The sequence below is a fragment of the Branchiostoma lanceolatum genome, chromosome 5 (genome assembly GCF_035083965.1).
Source record: "Branchiostoma lanceolatum isolate klBraLanc5 chromosome 5, klBraLanc5.hap2, whole genome shotgun sequence".
In the NCBI taxonomy this organism is placed as follows: domain Eukaryota; kingdom Metazoa; phylum Chordata; class Leptocardii; order Amphioxiformes; family Branchiostomatidae; genus Branchiostoma; species Branchiostoma lanceolatum.
This window is the reverse complement of record NC_089726.1, coordinates 13,256,343-13,277,669: the sequence shown is the minus strand read 5'-3', so window position 1 is coordinate 13,277,669 and position 21,327 is coordinate 13,256,343. Positions and strand designations below refer to the sequence as shown.

At 42.3% G+C, this 21,327-nt stretch overlaps 3 protein-coding genes across 5 annotated transcripts; 2 read left to right on the top strand and 1 right to left on the bottom strand.

Moving 5' to 3' along the window:
- The first annotated feature begins 63 nt into the window (after positions 1 to 63).
- LOC136435257 (uncharacterized) lies at positions 64 to 5,013 on the top strand. Its single transcript, XM_066428569.1, has 9 exons — positions 64 to 248; positions 441 to 599; positions 1,032 to 1,166; positions 1,797 to 1,949; positions 2,414 to 2,568; positions 2,892 to 3,015; positions 3,132 to 3,296; positions 3,555 to 3,685; positions 3,900 to 5,013. The coding sequence occupies exons 2-9, from the start codon at positions 459 to 461 to the stop codon at positions 4,585 to 4,587; spliced, it is 1,692 nt and encodes a 563-aa protein (XP_066284666.1). The 5' UTR covers positions 64 to 248; positions 441 to 458; the 3' UTR covers positions 4,588 to 5,013.
- A 3-nt stretch (positions 5,014 to 5,016) lies between these two features.
- Positions 5,017 to 15,408, bottom strand: LOC136435254 (RNA helicase Mov10l1-like). Of its 3 annotated transcripts, none has more exons than XM_066428565.1 (21): positions 15,086 to 15,408; positions 14,259 to 14,585; positions 13,553 to 13,835; positions 12,976 to 13,168; positions 12,493 to 12,570; positions 12,208 to 12,322; positions 11,993 to 12,091; positions 11,706 to 11,855; positions 11,201 to 11,292; positions 10,653 to 10,816; positions 10,170 to 10,316; positions 9,680 to 9,789; positions 9,260 to 9,337; positions 8,613 to 8,765; positions 8,296 to 8,361; positions 7,964 to 8,128; positions 7,453 to 7,767; positions 7,144 to 7,251; positions 6,787 to 6,927; positions 6,567 to 6,644; positions 5,017 to 6,304 (listed from the first exon to the last, which is right to left on the bottom strand). In XM_066428565.1, exons 2-21 carry the CDS (start codon positions 14,553 to 14,555, stop codon positions 5,555 to 5,557), a joined length of 3,582 nt encoding a protein of 1,193 aa, XP_066284662.1. In that variant the 5' UTR covers positions 14,556 to 14,585; positions 15,086 to 15,408; the 3' UTR covers positions 5,017 to 5,554. The 3 variants fall into 3 exon arrangements, with proteins under 3 accessions (XP_066284662.1, XP_066284663.1, XP_066284664.1); XM_066428566.1 differs by having other exon boundaries at positions 10,659 to 10,816; XM_066428567.1 differs by lacking the exon at positions 12,493 to 12,570.
- Positions 15,409 to 15,921: 513 nt separating this feature from the next.
- LOC136435259 (sulfotransferase 1A1-like) lies at positions 15,922 to 21,201 on the top strand. The gene is made up of 8 exons (XM_066428571.1): positions 15,922 to 16,052; positions 16,668 to 17,161; positions 17,481 to 17,597; positions 17,786 to 17,892; positions 18,088 to 18,214; positions 18,431 to 18,525; positions 18,999 to 19,176; positions 19,600 to 21,201. Exons 2-8 carry the CDS (start codon positions 16,951 to 16,953, stop codon positions 19,713 to 19,715), a joined length of 951 nt encoding a protein of 316 aa, XP_066284668.1. The 5' UTR covers positions 15,922 to 16,052; positions 16,668 to 16,950; the 3' UTR covers positions 19,716 to 21,201.
- The last annotated feature ends 126 nt before the right edge of the window (positions 21,202 to 21,327 follow it).

Here is a 21,327-nt window from a genome sequence, read left to right as displayed (position 1 = left end):
GAAACAAGCTGTGTGTTGTGATTGGCCCATTGGCATGACGTCATTGCTATACCGTCCGGGACCAGTGCGTAGTTTCGGTGCACCTGTCTTTCTAAGAAGGTCTCACATCGTTACATACGAAACTTAAGCTTAGTGCTCCAAGTTTCGGTGAAGGTAAAGATAGCCAGCTGTGCAAGGAAAAGTCTTTGTATCTGGGTTAGCCTCAGTTCGTGTCAGATCATATTTTTACTCCACTCAGTCAAGGAAAGGTGAGTTTTTCTCAACTTCCGGGTTCATGGTCCTATTAAAATTCTGACGCACTAACAACAAAAATGGGTTGAATAGCTGTTATCAAGTGGAAGGAATATGTTGTAATATCGTGATTACAATAGACAGAACTTAATGTTATATACCAGATCGGTATCTGGATCAATATTGTAAACTGCTTCTTTACATTCCAGACCAGAGTGGTGAGAAGCATGGCCAGCCCTGTGGTGTCACCTAGCCCTGCAGCAGTGGATGTTGACCTGGACAAAGTGTACGGGACGATCTATGGGCAGTGTACGGGGGACGCCATTGGTCTGCTGACAGAGTTCATGGATAGGAGAAAAGCTCACAAAGTCAGTCTCCTCAACATGTCAATACTGGTGTCATTAACTTTCACTTTCACTTAAATAGACTTACCCAAAAAACAATATATGGTCAAAGTATAGAAAACTGTTGGTTTAGACTACCCAACTTCTTTCAGCAGTGTTTGAGGTAAACACTTAGTATGTACCATAACTTAAAATGATTTGGAGAAAGTTGTTTGCACTGCCCCAATTCAAAGTACATAGATGTAATATTGAGACAGAGGACTTGTCAGATTGGTCATTACTCAGTACAGTATCTATGCCTGAAGCTGAGCTCAGGACAGGTATTAATAAGAGGAACCTGGCTTTTGAGTCAATAGTAGGTTGAAATTATACCTGTATGTAAATTTCTGACAACACTAGACATTTGCCTATTTTGTGAAAAATAAGTAATATGATCCCTGGACATTTATGTTGCAGCACTACCAGCTGCCACTTGAGTACAACATGAAGGTTTCAGACCGACATCGTGACAGCTGGAGAACCGGGGACTGGACTGACGACAGCGATCAGATGATCCTTATCATGCAGGCACTCACCCACACACAGGGCGAGGTGGGGCGTTCAAGTAACATTCAGAATAAGCACTTTCACGGATTTGAGTACACATGTGCTGCGTCTAAAGTGAAGGCCCCTGAGACGTAAACAAGACCCACCTGGGCATTGTTATGCAAAGTGAGACAATGGTTGAGACATAACTGTTTACAAACCAGGGGCCTTCACCTTTGACACTACACATGCGTACTCGAATCTACGAAAGCGTTTATTACTTCTAATGGTCATCAGTTTTTTTATGTACGGACAACATTGTCACTCATTGATCATATGTTCTGCATTTTGATATTGCACTTTTGATGATGTGTTCACTTGGTGAATTACAATTTCATGAATATCTTAAAAAATTGATTTAAAAAGCATGGGCAGGATCTAGTCTAACCCCTATCTAACTTTGTACCCTTTTCTCTCTTAATGGTGGAGTGATGCCCACTAGACCTCTCTATTGGTTCATTGTCTAAAGTATGTCCTAACACTGATAATGATACACATACACTGATTTGGTGTGCTAATGTGCCAAGAACTGCACAATTGCCACTATTAAAGAACAGTAAAACATTTTATAACACTGCACACTACTCAGTTCAGCACACTACATTTGTACAACTTAACCCTGTCACACCTGTTCAGGTGAGTGCTGACACCCTGAGAACGTTCTCTGGAGACCTGTACACATGGATGCTGGACGGGTTTCAGGAGCTGGGTGACAGGGGCGGGTGTGGTCTGGGTCGAACCACGCACACCGTGCTGACTCATCCCGAATTCTTCGACAATCCACAGAAGGTAACACAATACACAGATTGATGCAGCGGCAGAAGAATATAGCGATTTGAATTGACACAAGACAGAAATGTTTGGAGAACCAACCTCTAACTCAGACTAGTCGATATTCTACCTCTGAGCTCTGGACATATATTGTAAGATGGCTTTTTCAACACAGTTCAGCTATCTCTATTGCCAATTTGTACATGTACCAGCACGCCATGTATTTCACTGTGAACCAACACTATGTCCTTTATACGTTGATGAAGGTTAGGTATACCAAGGGCATTATATAGGACATACAGGTAGTAAGGTACTGTACGGCAAAAAGTTACTTGAGCAAATGTTTTTTCAAAATTTTATCCAGTTGCTTGAGTAACTATTTTTGGCATATTATGTCCTTTATCCCATGATTTTACACTAGAATTTACTATTTACCGTTTTAAGAACCCTTGCACTCACCTAGTGCATCTCCCCACCCCCAGGCTGCCCGGGAGGTGTGGGAGGGTACAGGGAAGGCAGTTGCTCCTAACGGAGCTGTGATGAGGACGTCCATCCTGGGTGTGCAGCAGTTCTGGGACCTGGACACTGTCGGGGAGAATGCCAAACTGTTCTGCCAAACAACACACGCAGATCCACGGTAACAACTTTTACACACTGTCACTCATCTTTGTCGCTTTTCAGTCCTTTCACTGAGGCGGGCCATCATTGTTTTTACAGCTATTACCATTAATGAATAATTAAGTTAAAAACTCACCGGAATATATGTGTTGATTCTAACAGATGTACTTTCAAACAAGTACAGGAAGAAATTCATGGCAGACAGAAAGCTGGCAGTAAAATTAAAGAAAACTAACTTAGACACTGGAAGTAGCCTCCACAGAAACATTCTATAGCTAGCTTGCACTAACTGAGGGAATAGCTTTCAGATTGTTTAACAAAACATTTCATTTTCTTCATCAGATGTGTTGCTTCTTGTGTTGCTGTCACCACTGCCATTGCCCAGATGCTGCAGGGTGAGACAGATGTGGAGAAAACCATCCACAAAAGTTTCAGACGTGCTTCTGCATATTTGCCCGATGAAAAGGTACATGATTAAATTTGATTGTGCATGAGTCTTCTTAATAATCTATACCTGACATTCCTTCTACAGCAGCTGGATCATCAGAGCGCTCATTTTACCTACCCCTTCTCTCTCCTTAGCAAGTGGATGAACTGCGATGGTACATGGATCCTCAGAGACAGCTGGAAGAGCTACAGCTGGATGCACAGGGTGTGATCGGCTATACGTACAAGACTCTGGGTGCCGGCTTCTGGGCACTTAGGCAGAACAACTTCCGCAAGGCTATTGAGATGATCACCATGGAGGTATTAGCCTGAGTACCATCCTCCATAGTAACTGCTGGCTCAATCTAGATCTTTTTGCTTGCTAACCACGGATTGGATAGGCATTGTAGTACCACATAATGGAATCTACTTTGCTCTTAAATTATCACATTCATTATTGGTGCTATCCAATATACTTTTTGAAATGTTAGCCTCGTCCCATCTTGAATACAGCACCTTTGATGGATGCAAAGGTTGAGAGTTTCTTTAGAGATTGAAAATTTTCTATCCCTTTGAAAGGCAGGTGATGCAGACACAAATGCTGCAGTGGCAGGGGCCTTGCTGGGCTGCAAGCTGGGCAGGAGGAGCCTGCCAGACTCGTGGGTAAAGATGATGCCACACGAGGATTGGCTGAACAGGCAGATCAGAAAGTAAGGAGTAAACCATACACATGATTTAGAGTGGTTGTTGTAATCATTCCATGACTAAATGGGTACATAAAAGTGAAAGGGATAACTGGCAAATGGTTTAGCTTAAGATGTTAAGAATAAGATCTTTATAGTTAAGAATCTGTTGCGATCATTCTTAATGTATTTACCTTGTCCAGTATAGGTTGAAGTATTAACAGGTTGTTGTTGTTTATAGGTATCTACAGGCTGTTGGTTTGATGAAGGCCAACACATCTCATAGAAGATCCAGAGGTAGGGATGGAGAAGACAGAGCAGGTTGTCATGGTAACCATGGACACACTGTGGAGGGCCTCAGACACACAGAACAATCCTCTTCTGGCTTCTCTGGAGACACAGCACAAGGGAGGCACAGGGAGAAGACAAGTAAAACATCGCAGGAAAAACACTTGGAGGGAGTTCGTAATGCTCACGCTCACAGGGGTTCTGAACAAACCAGAAGTAGTCGTGGAGGCTTGGATGACAGTGTTAGCATCCGTATTCCTCCAACAGTTACAAAGGGGCATGTTCATGAGGGTAACCCAAATAGGTCTGGTCATGCAGGGCAGCCCCGCTCTCAGAAGGTTCTTGAGAACCACCAGAGGCCTGGTCATGAAGAGCCTTTCCCCAACCCGAGTCCTGATCGGCCACATGGAACAGATGATCCAGACCACTATGTGACATCATATGGTGCTGCATATGGTGGTCAGGATAGGGCCTCAGTATCACAGATTGATTCAAGCAGGGGCACACAGGGTTCTACTGGATATGCAGCTGAACCAAGAGCAAACACCTGGGAGGGCTCTAACCAGTTCATAGAGCCAAATAGAAAGGAAAAAGAAAAGGGGAAGCATCTGCTTTCCCAGACCAAAATGAATCCATATTAGCAGCTCTTGCTGTTACATCCAAAATCTGAAAGACTATAATGTAGCTTCCTTCTCAAGAGTATGAAAAATAATAAGAACCAACCAGACAGAGGATAACATGGAAAACAGGACTGGACTTGATGGTCATGGTTAATGATCTGTGATTGGTGATGTACCTGATGGGTATGGTAAGAATTGTGATGACGGTAGACTGTGTGGGTATATAGAAGCTTGGCTTGACACAAACATGTAACTTTAACATCTTTTCTGTACAACAGGAATGTAATCTAAAACACAGTGGTCTATCTAATAGTACTAGATATCAGCTTCTTGCAATAGCAGAAGAACATGCAATTTGTCCCAATTAATGTACAAAGTTAGTTCTTTTACATACAAGCACAATGTACTCAGCCTCACACTTTGTACAAATAAAATCGGTGAAGCCAATCATTCCGTTGAACTGATTTATTATCAAAACTTAAAAAATAACATATGAAGATAACTAAAATCTGTTAGTAACAAAAACATGTTATATAACAAGGTGTAGCTTGATTCAATAAGGGTACAAATGGATATAACTTTCATGGGGAAGCAAATCTTCAAGATAACAGATATTACAATAGAACAAGTGACAAGTGATAAGTTTAAACATATGTGATGCTCTAATCTATAACTATTTAGTGTGCCATTAAGTTGTCTACCACTGACAATAGACTTCTTAGTAAGAATGTCACATTGCAACAAAGGCTATGTTTAGCGATCGAGTTTGAAAACTTTACTGTACCGGTAATGTTCTTGTAAAGGTAGGAGTGAGAGTACCTTTAAAATTAAGCAACAAATTTGTGGAATGTGTAAGAAACATTTGTTAAAATTGATGATAGTAAACCAGGAGATTTAGATCACAACTTTCTCCCTGCTAAAAAGGGAAGCAAAGTGAATACATTTTATCCAGAGCAGGGAGACCATTAAATACTATGGAATGTGACCATCAACGTTCCTCCCCACTTTCCTCATAACTACTCTCCACGATCACATCACTGTCATGTTGGTCACTCTCCCCATCACTCAGTGATGGCATACTACTGTTGTCACATACAGTCTCACGTGTACCTGGACAGTCTGATACAGCTACATCTGCATTCATGCCTCCTTTCTCCATGGCCTGTACTGACATGATTGGCAACTTTGATGCCCCGTCATTCAGTAAATTGCCACTATTCTGGATGATTGTGTTTGCAAGTTCTGGTACCAAGCAGTCACTGCTGTTGTCCTCTTTCTTCCTAACCTCTGCTTGTTTGACGTTGCTTCCAAAGTGATCTTCACTTTTGACATCAGCTACAACAGTGTCCTTGTTGGCAGGTTTCACACTGTTTGTGTCCTTGCCTTTCTCTGTGACCTGATTGTCTACTGCAAGGGCTGCTCGTGGTTGGTTGGAAGTATTCTTATCATGTCTTATCATGTCTTTCTTCATTTTCCATCCACCTAACCTTGGTGCTATCATCTCTTCACTGTGAGCAATATTATTGTCTTTTCTGGGCCCCTTTTCTGGGATATTCACCTCATGGCTGCTAATGTTGTGATTGCACTGATCTCTGTCTCTATCAAGACTCGATAGCTGTATTTGTGATTCCTTATCCAGCTGGTTGGAAGAAGCATCGTTTGTTGTAGGAAGTGAAGAACTTGATTCTGTGTGTTGGACATCACTTGTACTTCTACTACTAGAGTCTGTCTTCACTTTCTGTAAACGAGTTACATGTACAAGTGTAAGGGTAAGAATACTAGATCATGTTGTGTATTAATGTTTCAGGTTTTATAATACAGTGATGATGTTAAAGCCAGCCGTCTTCATAGAGTTATTGTATATCTGCCTGGGGTGATGACTTATAAATTCTTAAGATGACAGGTCCCCTTACAAGTTACATCAACCTCTCCATCAGGTGTGGTAAACTTTGCCATGTAAATAAGTGAATAGATGCTGTAAAAAAACTATCCCAACTCACCACAGTTAGGGGGAGTGAGCAGCCAGTGTATGCACCCTGGTCAACACAGTACTGCAGCAGGGACAGCCAATAGGGGTCCTGAGGAAGGAGAAAATAGCTTTCATCATCACTTCATCTGTCACATACTTAACACAGCTGAGATATGTTACAGTGTGAATAAGGTAAAAACCTTCTGATGGGTAAAGTTGTAGATACATGATAACATCTGACGGAGACTGACCTGTCCCAGCACGTGGGGGTTTCCCACCATGACCAGCAGGGCCTGTGCTCGGGTGATTGACACGTTGAACCGTTTGGGGTTACTGAGGAAGCCCAAGGTGTGCACGGTGTCGAACTTCAGCATGTTGGTGGTCGATCGAACCTGTAGGAAGGACGGATGGAAGGAGCACCTGGTATCAGGATGCACTCATATTCTATTCTATTCTATTCTATTCTATTCTATTCTACATTCCTATTAAAATACTTAAGGGTTAGAAGCAACATTTTACAAGAAAGCTATTACTTTTGTATGTAGTCGTTTCAACATGAAGGACAGAAATTACAGTGATTATTAGATGAAGAAGAAGATTAGACATACTGTTGAGATGATGATGATGAGCCTCTCCTGTCCCTGGAACTCCTCCACTGACCCGACCTTGACCTCGTCCAGTCCAACCGACCCCAGCAGCAGCCGTAGCTTCTCAACCTGCATGTGCATCAAAATTATTCCTAACGTTCCAGTATGTTTATTATTGTGTAAATGCATAGATGAGATGTACTTTTAAGCAAGGAGGTTCTACCATTTTTTTAAACAGGCCATTGATAAACCTTCCAACGTCAGCTTTCCTGATTGACATACTACATTCACATTGATGGGACGTTGCATATCAGAAACTCTCAAACTGACCTGTTTTCTGTAAGGGGTGATGATTCCAAGGTCTGCCTGTTTGACACTGCCCCCTAGCAGCAGCTGTGTGTAGCGCAGGACCTGTACTGCCTCCACAGGGTTGAACCAGGATGGGCTGCTGCCCTCCCGCATGTCTTCACCCTCTGTTCCATGGAAGACAATTGGGCAGCCTTTACGGGGCAGCCCCTCCCAGTCCTCCAGCTGTCGGGTCAGCGAGGGGTCGGCAAGGGTGAAAAGGTCCCCGTGATAGAACAGCTGTGATGGCAGCTTCAGGAGGGCAGGGTGGGAGCGGTAGTTACACACCAACTTTGTCACCTAGGGGGAATCCAGAGGAATTGCATTCAGTTTCTAGAACAAATTGTCGGATCCTACATGACACCTCTAAACCTCTGTAATGTTTAATGTGATGTTATAAAAACAACAAAATGAACTGTCGGCTAAAATGGAAACCGGAATAGCCTTCTGTTTTCTTTATTGATATTTCATAGATCAAGACATAAATGGAAGATACCAGAAGCGGGTTGTAGGCTCCATGCTGAGAGAACCTGCTGCTGTCCCTGAGGTAGGGACCACTGGTCATCAGCCGCTCCAGCAGGGACTGGCCCAGCCCAAGGTCCTTGGCAAGGTGGGACTGCAGTACTGGGCCAAGCTGCATGGGGTCTCCTGACAGTACAACCTGGAGTGGACAATAACAGTCTGTTATTTCTTCTGTGATCTAGAGAGAGAAGATTAGACTCCGAGGAACTCTGTTAAGGAACTAATGAAAATCAGAAGGGCCTTTATTTTAGACCTCTATCCTTAAATGGTACCTGCTATATTACGTAACAACAGAAAACACCAAACCTGAGACTGCGCCCCTGCACAAAGGCCAACTGGGATCATGCACTCAGGTTCTGTAGCTTGGCCAGCCTGGAACCAATAAAAGCATCCATGTCAATGTTATTGCTGTGCCAAACACAATTGAAAGAGACCTTGATCAACATTTTCCCCATCCTGCTGCCTTACTCCATAACCAATACAAATTTGATACAAACGGCTACCTTAGCATGCTAATATTAGGTACATTTTCAAGGTCTTTCAGATTGGCATGCTGAGTATACATTTTCAGCATAAACTTTGCTTTCCATTCTGTTTTCCAATATGTGTAACAACACCTGTACCTCATCAACAAACACATGAGTGAAGTGTCCCGACCGCAGACCGAGCGAGTACAGCAGGCCTGCCGTGGAACAGGTGGCCACGATGATACGACGACGGGACACCTGCTCCAGCTGATCTCCGTCCATACAGTACCGCTCTATGGACCCTGGAATCTGAGAAAAAAAGGGAAAATGATCTTGAAGCAGTTTAGCTCACTGAAGAGCTAATGGTTGTGACAGAGAAAACAGACGCTATGTATAGTAATTACAGGTTCACTGTGCTGCGGAAATTCCCTAGATTTTGTCGACAAGCACCAAGAACAGTAATAGACCATGGCTTAATGTCCCATTCTTAGGACCGCAATGCTTTCCAGTAGCGTGCAATGTCTGGTGAGCGGAACAGCCAGGAGTCGAACTTACAGCTTCTTGGTCCAGAGGCATGGTCACTAACCATTGGACTATGCACGCTGCTGAAGTAGAGAGTGGTAGTTCCAAAACCGTACATAGGTATAAAAACTAAAAGTATTTGAGTGGGACTGTTTCTTGATTTGTAAGTCTGAATTATTTTCAAGTTCAAAGAAAAAATAACTCTACACCTTAGAGCAATAGGAATTTGATCAAAATGTTCTTTGGGGAAAACTACTGTAAAAGAAGGACTGTAATCTAACCTCCTGTACTCTCTGGAAGGCATTCAGTCTGACCATGTCGGCCTGTTTCACCTTCCCACTCTTGTGAAGTCTCTCTGCCTGAAAAATGCACATTACAAAACACTGTAGTTATGGCAGACTGATATTGTACACATTGTTTGCATATGGGCCACCTAGACAATGGAATCTCTTATGTACAATGTATCTTGTATGGGTGACAGCTAAGTTGTACTGGTTACAAAAATGTAATCAAAACTTTGATTGCAACTTAGCATACCTAGCATCATACAACCTACATTACATTAATAGATTTCGCAAAGTTTAAGATATATGTATACAATACGTATATTCTTCCTCACTCATTGCTATGTCTGTCTTACATTTCTACTTATTTTCTATTCTCTGTATCCCATAACCAAGGGAAGATACAGTCTATATTACCAGTAGATCGGCAGCACTGTTAGAAGGGGTACAGGCTACGATGCGACTGTAAGGCAGGTTGTGGAACACCTGAAGGATGGTCTCTACAAGAGTTACTGTCTTCCCTGTGCCTGAAATATAAATTAAGGCAAAACATGTACAGTACAGTCAAACCATGAACACTTGTGAGGAGACAAGGTATAAAGGACGTTTAGTTTGCTTCATTTCCATTCTATGAAAGATTAAGTGCAACAACAACAACAACAACAAAAAAGAACATGCCGTAGTTAGGAATGAATAAACTTAGAAACTAATCAAAGAAAATTCATTTTAAGGGCAAGGCAGTTTCAACCTCAGGGTAAAGTGGCCTCAGGGACCAGTCAGAAGAACAATTAAAAATCAAGTGGGGTTGGTAGAACATTTTGATTATTGCCAATATTGACAAGTTTCCAATTTTACCATTCGTACCAGTGGTCTACTATACAATAGAGTCGTAAATAAACACTCTTACCAGGAGGTCCGAAGAGGACGTAAGGTGCAGGGCGTGCCTCGGCCCGCAGGATCCTGGTAACAGCCGCTTGCTGCTGCTGGTTCAGCCTGGGGTTGAACAGCTGAAGGGATGCACCTGGGAACCTTCCTCCCTTATTCTGCTGTGCACCTGTTAAGGAATATGGTTAGACCTTAACTGGTTGGGCAACCACCTGCTGCAAAAAAACACCTCCAGTCACAAGCCACATTAAAACAGCTTCGTCCATTTTTATATAGTTAACCCAAGGAGGTTGGTTAACCCCACGGCCCACCCCCACCCCAGAAACCACCTTTTGTCAGTCCCTTGAGTGGTTGCTTAACCCAGGTCTGACTGTAGTCATAAAATTTATGCCTTGTCCTTTCAATAAAATTTGAAAAAAACAAAAATACAGCAAGAGCAGCTTAAAATGAAATCTTAATTTCTATTACTGATGTTAGAATCAACTTGATAAAAGACAAGATGCACCTCCACCTGAATGGTTCCCCTTCCCAGCTGCTAGCTGTGTGTTGTTCCTATCCAGCTGGAAGTTAACCAGTGGAGGACTGAGGGTGGGTTGGGATGGAAACAGCACCTGACAGCCCAGGTTGTGGGCAAAGTTGGCAGCTTGGTGGCAGCGACGAAGTGTGGACCTGGTTAAAAAACAGGGAACATTTTAGGGATGGACAAAGATGGATTCTAGGGAGTGTGAGAATGCTGGTGAAACCATTCTTGTAGGAACTGGGGATTTTTAAAATAAATTTGCTATTGTCCTTTGTGTTCCTTTTTAAATTACTGTTTGCTTGTACATTTTTACCATCCTCCCAGTGCTCACATTTAAAAGTGTGAAACTTTGGTCTCTAATCAATTGAACCATTTTTTTCTTCAAGTTATCACCTTTGTACCCTGTTCACATTTCTTCCCAAATTTCTCAGTGGAGAATAAAAATCAAAGAAAATCATATCTTCTAAATCTTTGTTTTTCAAGGACATGTACACCTACTATTTTCATGGAAGCCCATATTGAGTATACATCACCTGTTGAACATGAAGAAGACATTGTAAGGTTCTCCATCATAGCTAGAGTGGAAGTCCTGGTGGAACTTCAGCAGTACTTCCTCCCTTAAAACCTGCAGCATGCAAAAAAACAATCAAGGACAAGCTGAACACATCCTGCATGACGAAAATCAGTTTCACTATTAGGGGGTAGAAAAGATAGAAAGATAGAAGAAAAAGCTGAAAAAGAATGAGACACAGATATATGGCTTATAGATAATTGTCACTGACATCTTAAACTACAGTTGAACCTATACAAGAGGCCACCTCTACATTATTAGGACCACCTGTTCAATGTGACCACTTTTAGATTGTTTTTTTACTATTGATAAAAGCATAAAGTATCCTCGACCTGTCTATAGTGACCACCTGTCCACACAGACCAGATTTTATCGGTCCCTTGAGTGGTCAACTTGGGCAGGTTTGACGGTAATGTTGAAGTAAGCAAAAGCAATGCTGCAGTGAATCATCAACAGAATATCTTTACCTCGTGCACATAGCCCTCGTAGCTAGGGGAACAGTCCCCTGCCCCTGGTGCAGTAAGGACCACCTTGTCTCCGATCAGTACGGAAGGACGACCCTCTGCTAACCCCGGCACAGTCAGGGACAGGTACTCACCACATGGCTGTAAAGACTCCTGAAACATAAACAAACTTCAGCACCAAAGGACGAAAAGTCCACCTTAAATTTTCAATAATCCAAGCCATATAGAAGATCCGATTTCAGTACATCAAAGATTCAGGGATGAAATCTTAAGACACAGATCCTGATTACGTTGATCATGTCAAACTCATGGATGTCCATCTCCATCTGCAGCTCCTCCAGGTGTAGCAGACAGGACCAGCGCCGGGCATAGTCTGTCATGGTCAGGGGCTGGGGAACAACACAAATGTACATTTGGTTACCTCATACATTTGCTATACATAAGTATGAATACAAGGGACAAATCTCTCAATACATTATCTATATTCTAAGACTTTCCTACTTACCTTACATAGTACAGGCATGATCTTCTTGACATCCCTGCCTTCAAACACACAGTTTCTCAGCATGTCTGGTACTGGGTACTGGGGCAGGTGCACTGGAAACCTTACTGGTTTTCTTCTGCAAAACACATGGTGCCATAGGAGTTAGACACAGGAGTCTGTATCAGAGACCTGCCTTGAAGTTGTGAGGGGGAAATCATGATACAATACACTGGAACATCACTAGGGATGTGTGCAAGTTTCAGAATTTTACAATAAGCCACACCACCCCAGGGCCACTCCACCAACCTGAAAGGACTCTGTCCCGGTACAACCCAGCCATCCTGAAATTTCTGTTTCTGCCAAGACTTCAGGTTATTTGGACATCTGTGAGAGCAGACAGCAAAGAATGCAAGAAGTGAATATATAACAGCAACATTTATATTGTAGTGTTAGTCAATCTTGTACTGAGCCTGAAGAATCTACCTGATACACTACTGTAAATGCATTTAAGTTTGCTGTGATTTAATTTCAAGGTAGGGAGAAAATGTGTTTGCAGGTATTTTTTTAGTTTGTGGTTGAAACAAGGTGGTATGCAGGCAGAAGACAGAACAAGCATTATCGCCATAGTTTTTAAGATCGTGGTGAAGAGGCTACCGCGAAAACTGTTAACTTTTAACGACTGCGAACTTAAAAATACATTTACAATATATAACACCTGATATGCTTTAGAGCAATTTACTTTTCCATCTAAATGTGTGCAGTTTTACTAAACTTCTTTTCTAAACACACCTGTCTCTTGGAGGTCTCTTGAGTGGTGTGACACTGGTGGCCCTCCAGCTGTAGTGTCCCTGTGTGCTCTCGATGGCTGTCACCTCCACCCAGTCCCCCCTGGAGGGGATGTACCCATCCACACACACCTGTGGCCAAAACAACACCTCACCGTCCACCACACCTGTATCTCCTCTCACCTGGCTCACCTTACCTGAGAAAACAATAAAAGGATGAAGGAACGAAAAATGGAGTGAATAGATGGATGATGAACAAAAGGTGTACAACACATATATGAGGTACATTACATTTATATTCTACAATACAATAACATGTACATTGTTACATGTACAATAAGTAATTTTACGTATGGGACTCAAATGAAAAGGAAGGCACACACCATTTTAGAACCGATATCGATAGAAACGTACCTGATATTCTCTAACATATATGAATTTCTCTAGTGTACTAATAATAAAGTACCAGGAGTTTGGTTTCAGTGTGAATTTCTTACATAACTTCAACAGAGTGGATTAATTCATATCAGAAAGGAAGGGGGGAGATTTACTTGAGAAAAAGTTGAAGACTCAGCCCTTACTTGTGATAACCTGTGACCTTAACGGCTCCACCTGGACTGTCCCATCTTCCGACGTCTCGGCTTTGACCCAGTCCCCTTTACACGGCCTGTACCCATCTACTGTCCCATCCATGTTCACTGTACATACATAGTCGATCACTACAGTGTTATGTGTGACATCTGTCACCATCCCAACAGTAGGACCTGTTATCCCTGACTCCTCCTCCTCCCAGCCTCCAAGTGTAATCAACGTGACGACTTCTGCACACCAGCCAGCGGTCAGACTGCTGCGCTTCGCTGTCACCTGGAAAATAACAAATTGTTTCCTACGTATATACCCTGTGGAACTCATGCCTGTTAATGATGCACTAGGGTCGATAATACTTCAAGTTTCAAACACATTTGCCTGATGCAGATTCAAATTTTGACTGTGTATATTAATCTAAGACTGTCACTGAAGCCACCCATTTTTTTCTAAATTATGCATAATGTTACCTCAGCTGTGGAGTGGCTTTCCTTTGTCCAGTATCACTAGCTATTGTAAGAGGTCTACATTTGTCTATATCAGTCTTTTACAGAAAGGCTATCATCATTGAACAATTCTCATCTGCGACTTGGAGTAGATGATTGAATATGATTAGTATGATTATGTGATCCCAACCAACATGTTGTTGAAAAGGTCACCACTGTAGGTGTTAAAACTACAAATGAAAAATGCGTCTGTTACCTGTACTGGTGAACCCAGTTTGACCTCTGACCCTTGAACTACGCCCCTGCTGAAGTAAACGGTGTCGTCTACCAGTCCACAGTTGTGCGAGAATTGTGTCACAACGCCCGAGAAGTTCCATTCCAACGAAATTTCCTTTCTGTCTTGTTCGGCTGCCTTTCCCAGGTGGGATGGCGGAGGTGCATCGTTGTCATCTGACACGGAGGATTCCGTCTCCGACTCCGACGAATAGGAGTCCTCGGACTCTCCGTTGAGACCTGTTATGAGGCTCAGGACTTTTGTGACAGCTGTCAGCATGTCGGCACCTTCTGAGGGACGGACAGTCTTCTACAGGACACAGCAAAGGCAACCACTGATGTTTTAGGAATCTTAAATTTCCTGATACTGATAACTCGCACTTCAGAAGTCAAAAACATAGGAGTTATTGAATTTGTTGGAAAATCATACATAGGTGTCTTCATCATTTGCATTCATAATTTCATATATTTCGCTGTTACAAAAGCTCACAGTTGCTTCACCATGGTTACATGGTATTCTTTTATTAGAAAGTTTGAGCAAATAGTATTTTTTTCATCTGTATTATAAATCAGTCATAATTTCTCTAGACCCTTGCCATGGAGGAGCACGCGATTACCGTCGACAAGAGGCGATTATATCTATTATATTGAAATTGGAAAGAAGAACGAATAGAGCACAAAAGCCCCAAGTTACACTGCATATTATCATTAGCAAAAAATCTTGTATGCCCCCCTCCCTCCAAACTTTGACATCAACTAAAGATAGATAGATAACGGTATCTGCTCATTGGTATGTACTGCGACGCTTACCTTAGGTTCAATAGAGTTTGCATCTGAATTCAAGACAGTTCAAAATTCATCTCGCCTCGGACATTCTGATAAATACAGCATCTTACAGATTGATGGATGCAGGATTGGAAAATTTCCTGGGAACTTGCTTCAAAACTTGGGGACAAAACAAAGTCCTATATTTAGACACACAGATTCGGGAATTGCCTGCAGTCTCTCCCTTTCACACAGGAATACGGTGGGTCAAATTATTCAAGAATGACACGTGTTACTTTAAAGTAACCAAGAGATATTTTGCTGGAGAGGCTGGCATTCCCGCCGAATTGACAGGTCAGATAGGATCAGATAGATGCCGTAGGCGCATGACATGTCACCCAACAGGACCTCTGGCGATTTAGATGTAAACTGCATAATACTGTGCAGGGTGTGCTACTATGATCGGGTTAATAGATTCGGTACGGCCACATGCACAAGTACTTCGTAGACGGAAAATCCTATAGGCCTAATAACAAAAGCGACATGGGAGCGTCTTGCCCTTAGGGCTCCATTAACAGTAACGTTAAAGCCAAACCTCGCTCGACAACTCTGTCAAGCCAGGGCCGTCATCCACAACAACATTGGCAGCTATCAGAGTTTTTTCTCATGATAGTCACTAAACTAACGCACATTTTCTTATGAGAAACTATTCTTCGCTGCCCATGGGTGGGTAACCCAAATTTAGATTGTATTCAATACCGCCAGAACTTTTCATTCTTCATCCCCTTGTAATGTTGAGACATCTGTCCCAATTTGACCTTACCGCGGCGCTAGACAATTCTGGCAGACACGTACGGCGGGTAACGCCTAACTTGACCCCTACCCGAACAACTATATATTGCCAAAAACAGTGTGCCATGTTACCTTCAACCTTTCACACATTCTTCAGCCTAAATACATTCTATAAAACATACGCCACCATCGCCTAGTGTGGGGTTCACAAGACAAATATGTAAGTCAAGATTTACAGTCACAGTTTGAAGATCTTTGACGGTTAAAGTCGTCTTACTGGTGTGGCGTTAGTTTGAAGATAACTGGTACATGCATTGTTGTCTATTGTCAGTATGTTATGTTAACCTGGACTGCTTTCATAGGTCTTGTATAAAGCTGTAAGGTTGACGTGAACATGAATGGATACAGTGATTTGGGTCAAATCTATCACAGAAATAGACACGGGCAGTACACGTGGTAGACTAGTAATGTCGAGTTCGTTGCACACTCAATGTGTATATGTTCTCATTGTCCTTGAAAAAATTATGTGCTGTCATCTGTATACGTGTATAGCCGGTATAACCGCCCTTTTATTACACTGAACGCCCTGTCACACCTAACTTTTGCACATCTGACTCCAATCGTTCTATTTAGTGAGGATGTTCCTACAGTCATTTGAGAGAGTTTTTAGGTCCCAGTCCCACACAAGATTCTTTGTTTGACAAGCCAAAATGTTCTAGCAGTGCATCAATCGGATGACTATGAATCTGTTTTGGCGCAACCGACCAGTCTTGTCACGAAACAATTAGCACTTTATACCAACAAATAATCTACCTACCTTCTTGAATTGATACAGGGTTGGACCAGAGATCTGTAGAAATCGCGGAGTACCCAGGGAAACTTCATAGACTGAACAGCTAGTGTCACATCCCAAGACTTTGGGATTATTTTCGTATTTTTTATTGATTATATATAGAACTTAAAATTCACTACCTATATAGAACTTACTTAAATTCTTAGATAGTGTGGTTTAATTGTGCCCTCGATGTTAGCTCCCATTCAGTTTTCTTTCATAAACTGAGCATACCGTAGTTCAACGGCAACGAGGCTAGCCTAAGTAACGAAGAGTATTGAGAACAATGTCGGGAGACGACGGGTACCTGCGCACAGCTTCAGAGCTGGGCATTATGGGTGTTGTGCGGACTCTGGGGATCATTGGGAACAAGAACAGCCCCCATGTCTTCAACGGGGTCAGCTTCCCTAGTATCGTACCCGTGGAAGGGCTGAAAGCGCTCGAGAACTTCGAGACGAGACCTGATGATGTGGTCATCGTGAGCTATCCCAAATCAGGTATGTCTAAGCGTTGACCTCTGCGACCGTTTAAAAATCTATGTGTGAGCAAGGAGGTTTTTGTGAGTGAGTGAGTGAGTGAGTGAGTGAGTGAGTGAGTGAGTGAGTGAGTGAGTGAGTGAGTGAGTGAGTGAGTGAGCGAGTGAGTAAGAAAGGGACAGAGGGAAGGGAATATCAAGCATGATGAGGAGGGAGGGATGCCTAAGACTTATGACAAATCGTCTCCACATTATTTGTTTTATGTACTTTGCACAATAACGTTTGAGATCGGAGTATATATGTAAAACACGTCAAGTCCACTCTCTTGTTTTCATCCAAGGGTTGAATTGGACGTACGAAGTCGTGACGCTCATCCTAAACAACGCTGACATCAGCAAACCCAAACTGCCCCTCTTCACACATGTCCCCTATCTGGAGGTGATGCATATAGAACACGGTAGGGACGCTTCAAAACAATGAACAGTTCTCTTCTGATCGTCTTTTATTTCAACAACCACAGAATTATATACATTTTGCATTGAATGTTCTTATCAGATTTGTATTGATTTCGTATCGAAATTGTATACAAAACTGCAACTTAAAGATTCACCATAGCATCGGTATCTTTTGCATACAATCATTAAGGCAAGACCTATGCAGAAATTCTACGAGACCTGCCCTCCCCTCGTCTAATCGCTACACACCTGCGGTACAGCATGCTGCCGCCAGGGGTCCACGACAATGGAACAAAGGTAGGGTTGATGCCAATTAATTGATTCTTTATAATTTGCATATTACTGTTTTTTCCTAAAGATTATCTACGTAACCATTATATCTAATTGTGCCATTCTCTATCTTCTAGTGTACAGTTATGCACCCATATTCGTTTGTTTGTTTGTTTGTTTGTTTGTTTCTATCCACTTTAATATTTGCACCTGTACATGTAGACCATCTACGTGGCACGGAACCCCAAGGACGTAGTCGTTTCGCACTACCACTTCCACAGGATGAGCCGGGTCCATCCGGATCCAGGCGATTGGGACAAGTTTCTGTCAGACTTCATGTCCGGTAACGGTCGGTATCTAAATTTCACATCTCATGCAATTTCTCTTATGATCAACTAATTGGAAACCACCATTGTAACGACGCATGTATCCTGGTGAAATGGTAGCTAGATAGATTGATATGAAAATTAAGTTTATTTCCCACTTTTTGACTAATAGAACGGTACACGTTGTTACATCTAAACGCATATTTCGCACAATGTGTCCATGCCATATGTTTCTCTAGTTGTGTGGGGGTCGTGGTACCAACACGTGCTGGACGTGTGGGCCAACAGGCAGAAACACAACATCCTCATCGTTAGATACGAGGACATGAAGAAGGTCAGCACGATACGTCTCATCAGAAGCGAATGATTGAGCCTATATTAGTCTATAGTATAACGAGAAAAGAGCAATTGTGCCAAAACTTGAATGCTTGTCGGACAATTTGCATTATCAATGACAACATACTTCCGTAATGGTAAATGGTTTGAATTTCATTCTTGCAGCATTTGGAAGGTAAGTGAATGTGGATATTATTAGACATAAATCATGCAAATGAGGTACTCATTTACATACCTTATGACTTACAATATGCAACAATAGCGCGCTAGCCTCCTTTGCTTAAATAAGACTTCCATACTTCGAACAGCTTGTGTTATTTGGGTAGAGAAGGTGATCAACTTCTATATTTCATGCAAATGAGGCCATTGAGAGATATTTATGATATGCCACAAGGTTAATGTCATCTGGCGTGGTATGAGGTCGTGCAACTCTAGCTACATCTTGTGCTCCCCCCCCCCCCCCCCCCTCAGGATTTACCAGCGGCCATTAGACAGATGGCAGCGTTCCTCGGCAGACAGCTGACGGAGCCTGGGGTCCAGCTCATCGCTAGTCACTGCTCCTTCGACTCCATGAAGTCCAATCCCATGACCAACGGCTCCAAGGTCCCTATGGTCTTCAACAACGACGAGTCTCAATTCATGAGAAAAGGTATATATATTATAAGCAATATGATGTCCTTGATATTTAATAGCAAGGCGGAATCAAGACTCGGAAACCACACAACGGCAGTACCGCTTGGCAATAGACCGGTCTATTTTCGCTACATCTAATCTACAAGTAAACATTGGGATGGAAGATCGAAACATTCTCTAGCTGTACCGTTTTTTTTCATCAAACACCAAATCTCTAACAGATTGATCACTATCCGGGTGTGTGCTGAAAAAACGGACAAGTTGATAAAGACTGCTACGATCTTCCTTGCATCTGCTTAGAGATTAGGAACGCCTACTTGCTCAGTAACGTTCAAAAAGTAGCCAACTGCTTGACCACTAGTCACCATCTTAATGATATTTTTCAATCGCCATCTCCACTACTAATATACTTCTTTCATCGGTATGTTTTCTGTCTTAGGTGTTGTTGGTGACTGGATCAACCATTTCACAGTAGCGCAGGACCGGACGTTCGACTCCCACTACCTCCGAACTATCGCTGTCAGGGGGATGGAGTTCGAGTTCGAACTGATATGAGGATTTGTGGATCAATAATACACTTGACTAAGAAAACGTCTTGAACAAAATATCATTCTCTCAATGATTATTACTTTGAAAAGCCATACGTGCAATGCATACTTAGCCATTTTTGGTGCTGAATGCTACACTTATTCGCGATCGACGAATTCTTTCAATCCATGCAACTTTTCATTGACTCAAAAAGTCTACATGACTCTGCTCAAAAACAACAAAAACACAGCCCCAACACTGAATGTGACAGAGCAAGAGATTTTCTGATAGGCAGATATCTCGTCCAGTCCGCTACCCCACCCTTTTGATATGTGACTATGAAGCCACGCCAAGAAGAATGCATCCGTCAATCTCGGAAAGTAAAACGACTACCGTGCCGCAGTTTCCTCTTCAAGCTAACTGGACCGAAACATGTATATCCATGAGTTACTGAAGCTTTTCGGTGAACCCAAGGACGCTGGATCATGCTGGCTTTCGCAGTAACGAACTGATTTACTACAAACACTGACGCCCGTTTACACACAACAGGATGTAAACTTACACAAGTTACAGCGCACGCAAGCTTCAAACTACTCCTGCCCAACCTACTAAAACATTCCTGGCGTTCTCAGTAGTATGAAACATTCTGTGGGCATCCCAGTGTAACGTTACTGACACTGGTGTGACGTGTAGAGGGATGTTTATCCAATGCCGGGGTGCAAACCTGTACTTTATCGGTGGATCACACGAAACACGCATTCCAAACAGTTTTGAACTTCCGATTGTTGTTCCTTCTTCCTTACGTCAAGTACTTGTTATTTCAAACATTCAATGACGCATTTCTTCTATGATATATTATTAACTCCGTTTTTATGATAATATGGGTAGATGCATTTTATCATACGATCGAAAAGTATTGGTCTTGACTCTGTAAGTATCTTAACGATTCCTAGACACGAGGATAGTTACGAATCGGAAGCTATTCCAACTGAGGTTGGATGTAAATGGGCGTGTGCAAAGAAAAGCAAGTGTGGAATCTGCATCATGTTTTGATTAGAATTTACGGGACTTTCGAGATTTAAAGTTACAAAAGCTGGCTCATGAGTCATGTGTAGTGACCCTTGTTGAGGGATGAAACGTTGGTTTTGTTATCCCATGGATTAAGGTGTTCAACTGTCCGTGAAGTATCAACCACTTTGTGTGCTTTTACATGCATGTTGCATTCGTCCGTTTATGAGAGACACATTGTATAACTGTTACATGTATGTATATTTGAAGAGGGCCTTGCCAGTCAAACATTGAAGTTGTGACGGGACGACTCGATAGGTAGAAGTCCAAAGGAAACAGCGGACGAGTTACACCTACACGCAAGAACTTAGAGCTATCATGTTATCATCAAATAGCAACAACTCTATCTGTACCACACTTCACCACCTTAATTTAGCCTTAGCTCTGGTCCTATACTCGAAGTTCCTGATATTTTCTCTACGGATAAACATACTATCTGCACTTATGATTACGGCTACACTTTTAAGTCTTTAAAACGACTCTGATTGTGGTTGAGCCCAAAATGACCCCAATTTTCTTAACTCCTTTTTACATTGCTCAGTCTGGAGTGAATAATAATGATTACATGGGG

Coding starts and splice junctions, on each gene's coding strand:
- LOC136435257 (XM_066428569.1), top strand. CDS start 459: ATGGCCAGCCCTGTGGTGTCACCTAGCCCTGCAGCAGTGGATGTTGAC. Junction 1,167..1,796: donor TCACCCACACACAGGGCGAG/GTGGGGCGTTCA, acceptor ACACCTGTTCAG/GTGAGTGCTGACACCCTGAG. Junction 3,686..3,899: donor CTGAACAGGCAGATCAGAAA/GTAAGGAGTAAA, acceptor TGTTGTTTATAG/GTATCTACAGGCTGTTGGTT.
- LOC136435254 (XM_066428565.1), bottom strand. CDS start 14,555: ATGCTGACAGCTGTCACAAAAGTCCTGAGCCTCATAACAGGTCTCAAC. Junction 12,323..12,492: donor CCGGGACAGAGTCCTTTCAG/GTTGGTGGAGTG, acceptor TGTGTTTTGCAG/AAGAAAACCAGTAAGGTTTC. Junction 12,092..12,207: donor TCATGCCTGTACTATGTAAG/GTAAGTAGGAAA, acceptor GTTGTTCCCCAG/CCCCTGACCATGACAGACTA.
- LOC136435259 (XM_066428571.1), top strand. CDS start 16,951: ATGTCGGGAGACGACGGGTACCTGCGCACAGCTTCAGAGCTGGGCATT. Junction 17,893..18,087: donor TCCACGACAATGGAACAAAG/GTAGGGTTGATG, acceptor CTGTACATGTAG/ACCATCTACGTGGCACGGAA. Junction 18,215..18,430: donor AGACTTCATGTCCGGTAACG/GTCGGTATCTAA, acceptor ATGTTTCTCTAG/TTGTGTGGGGGTCGTGGTAC.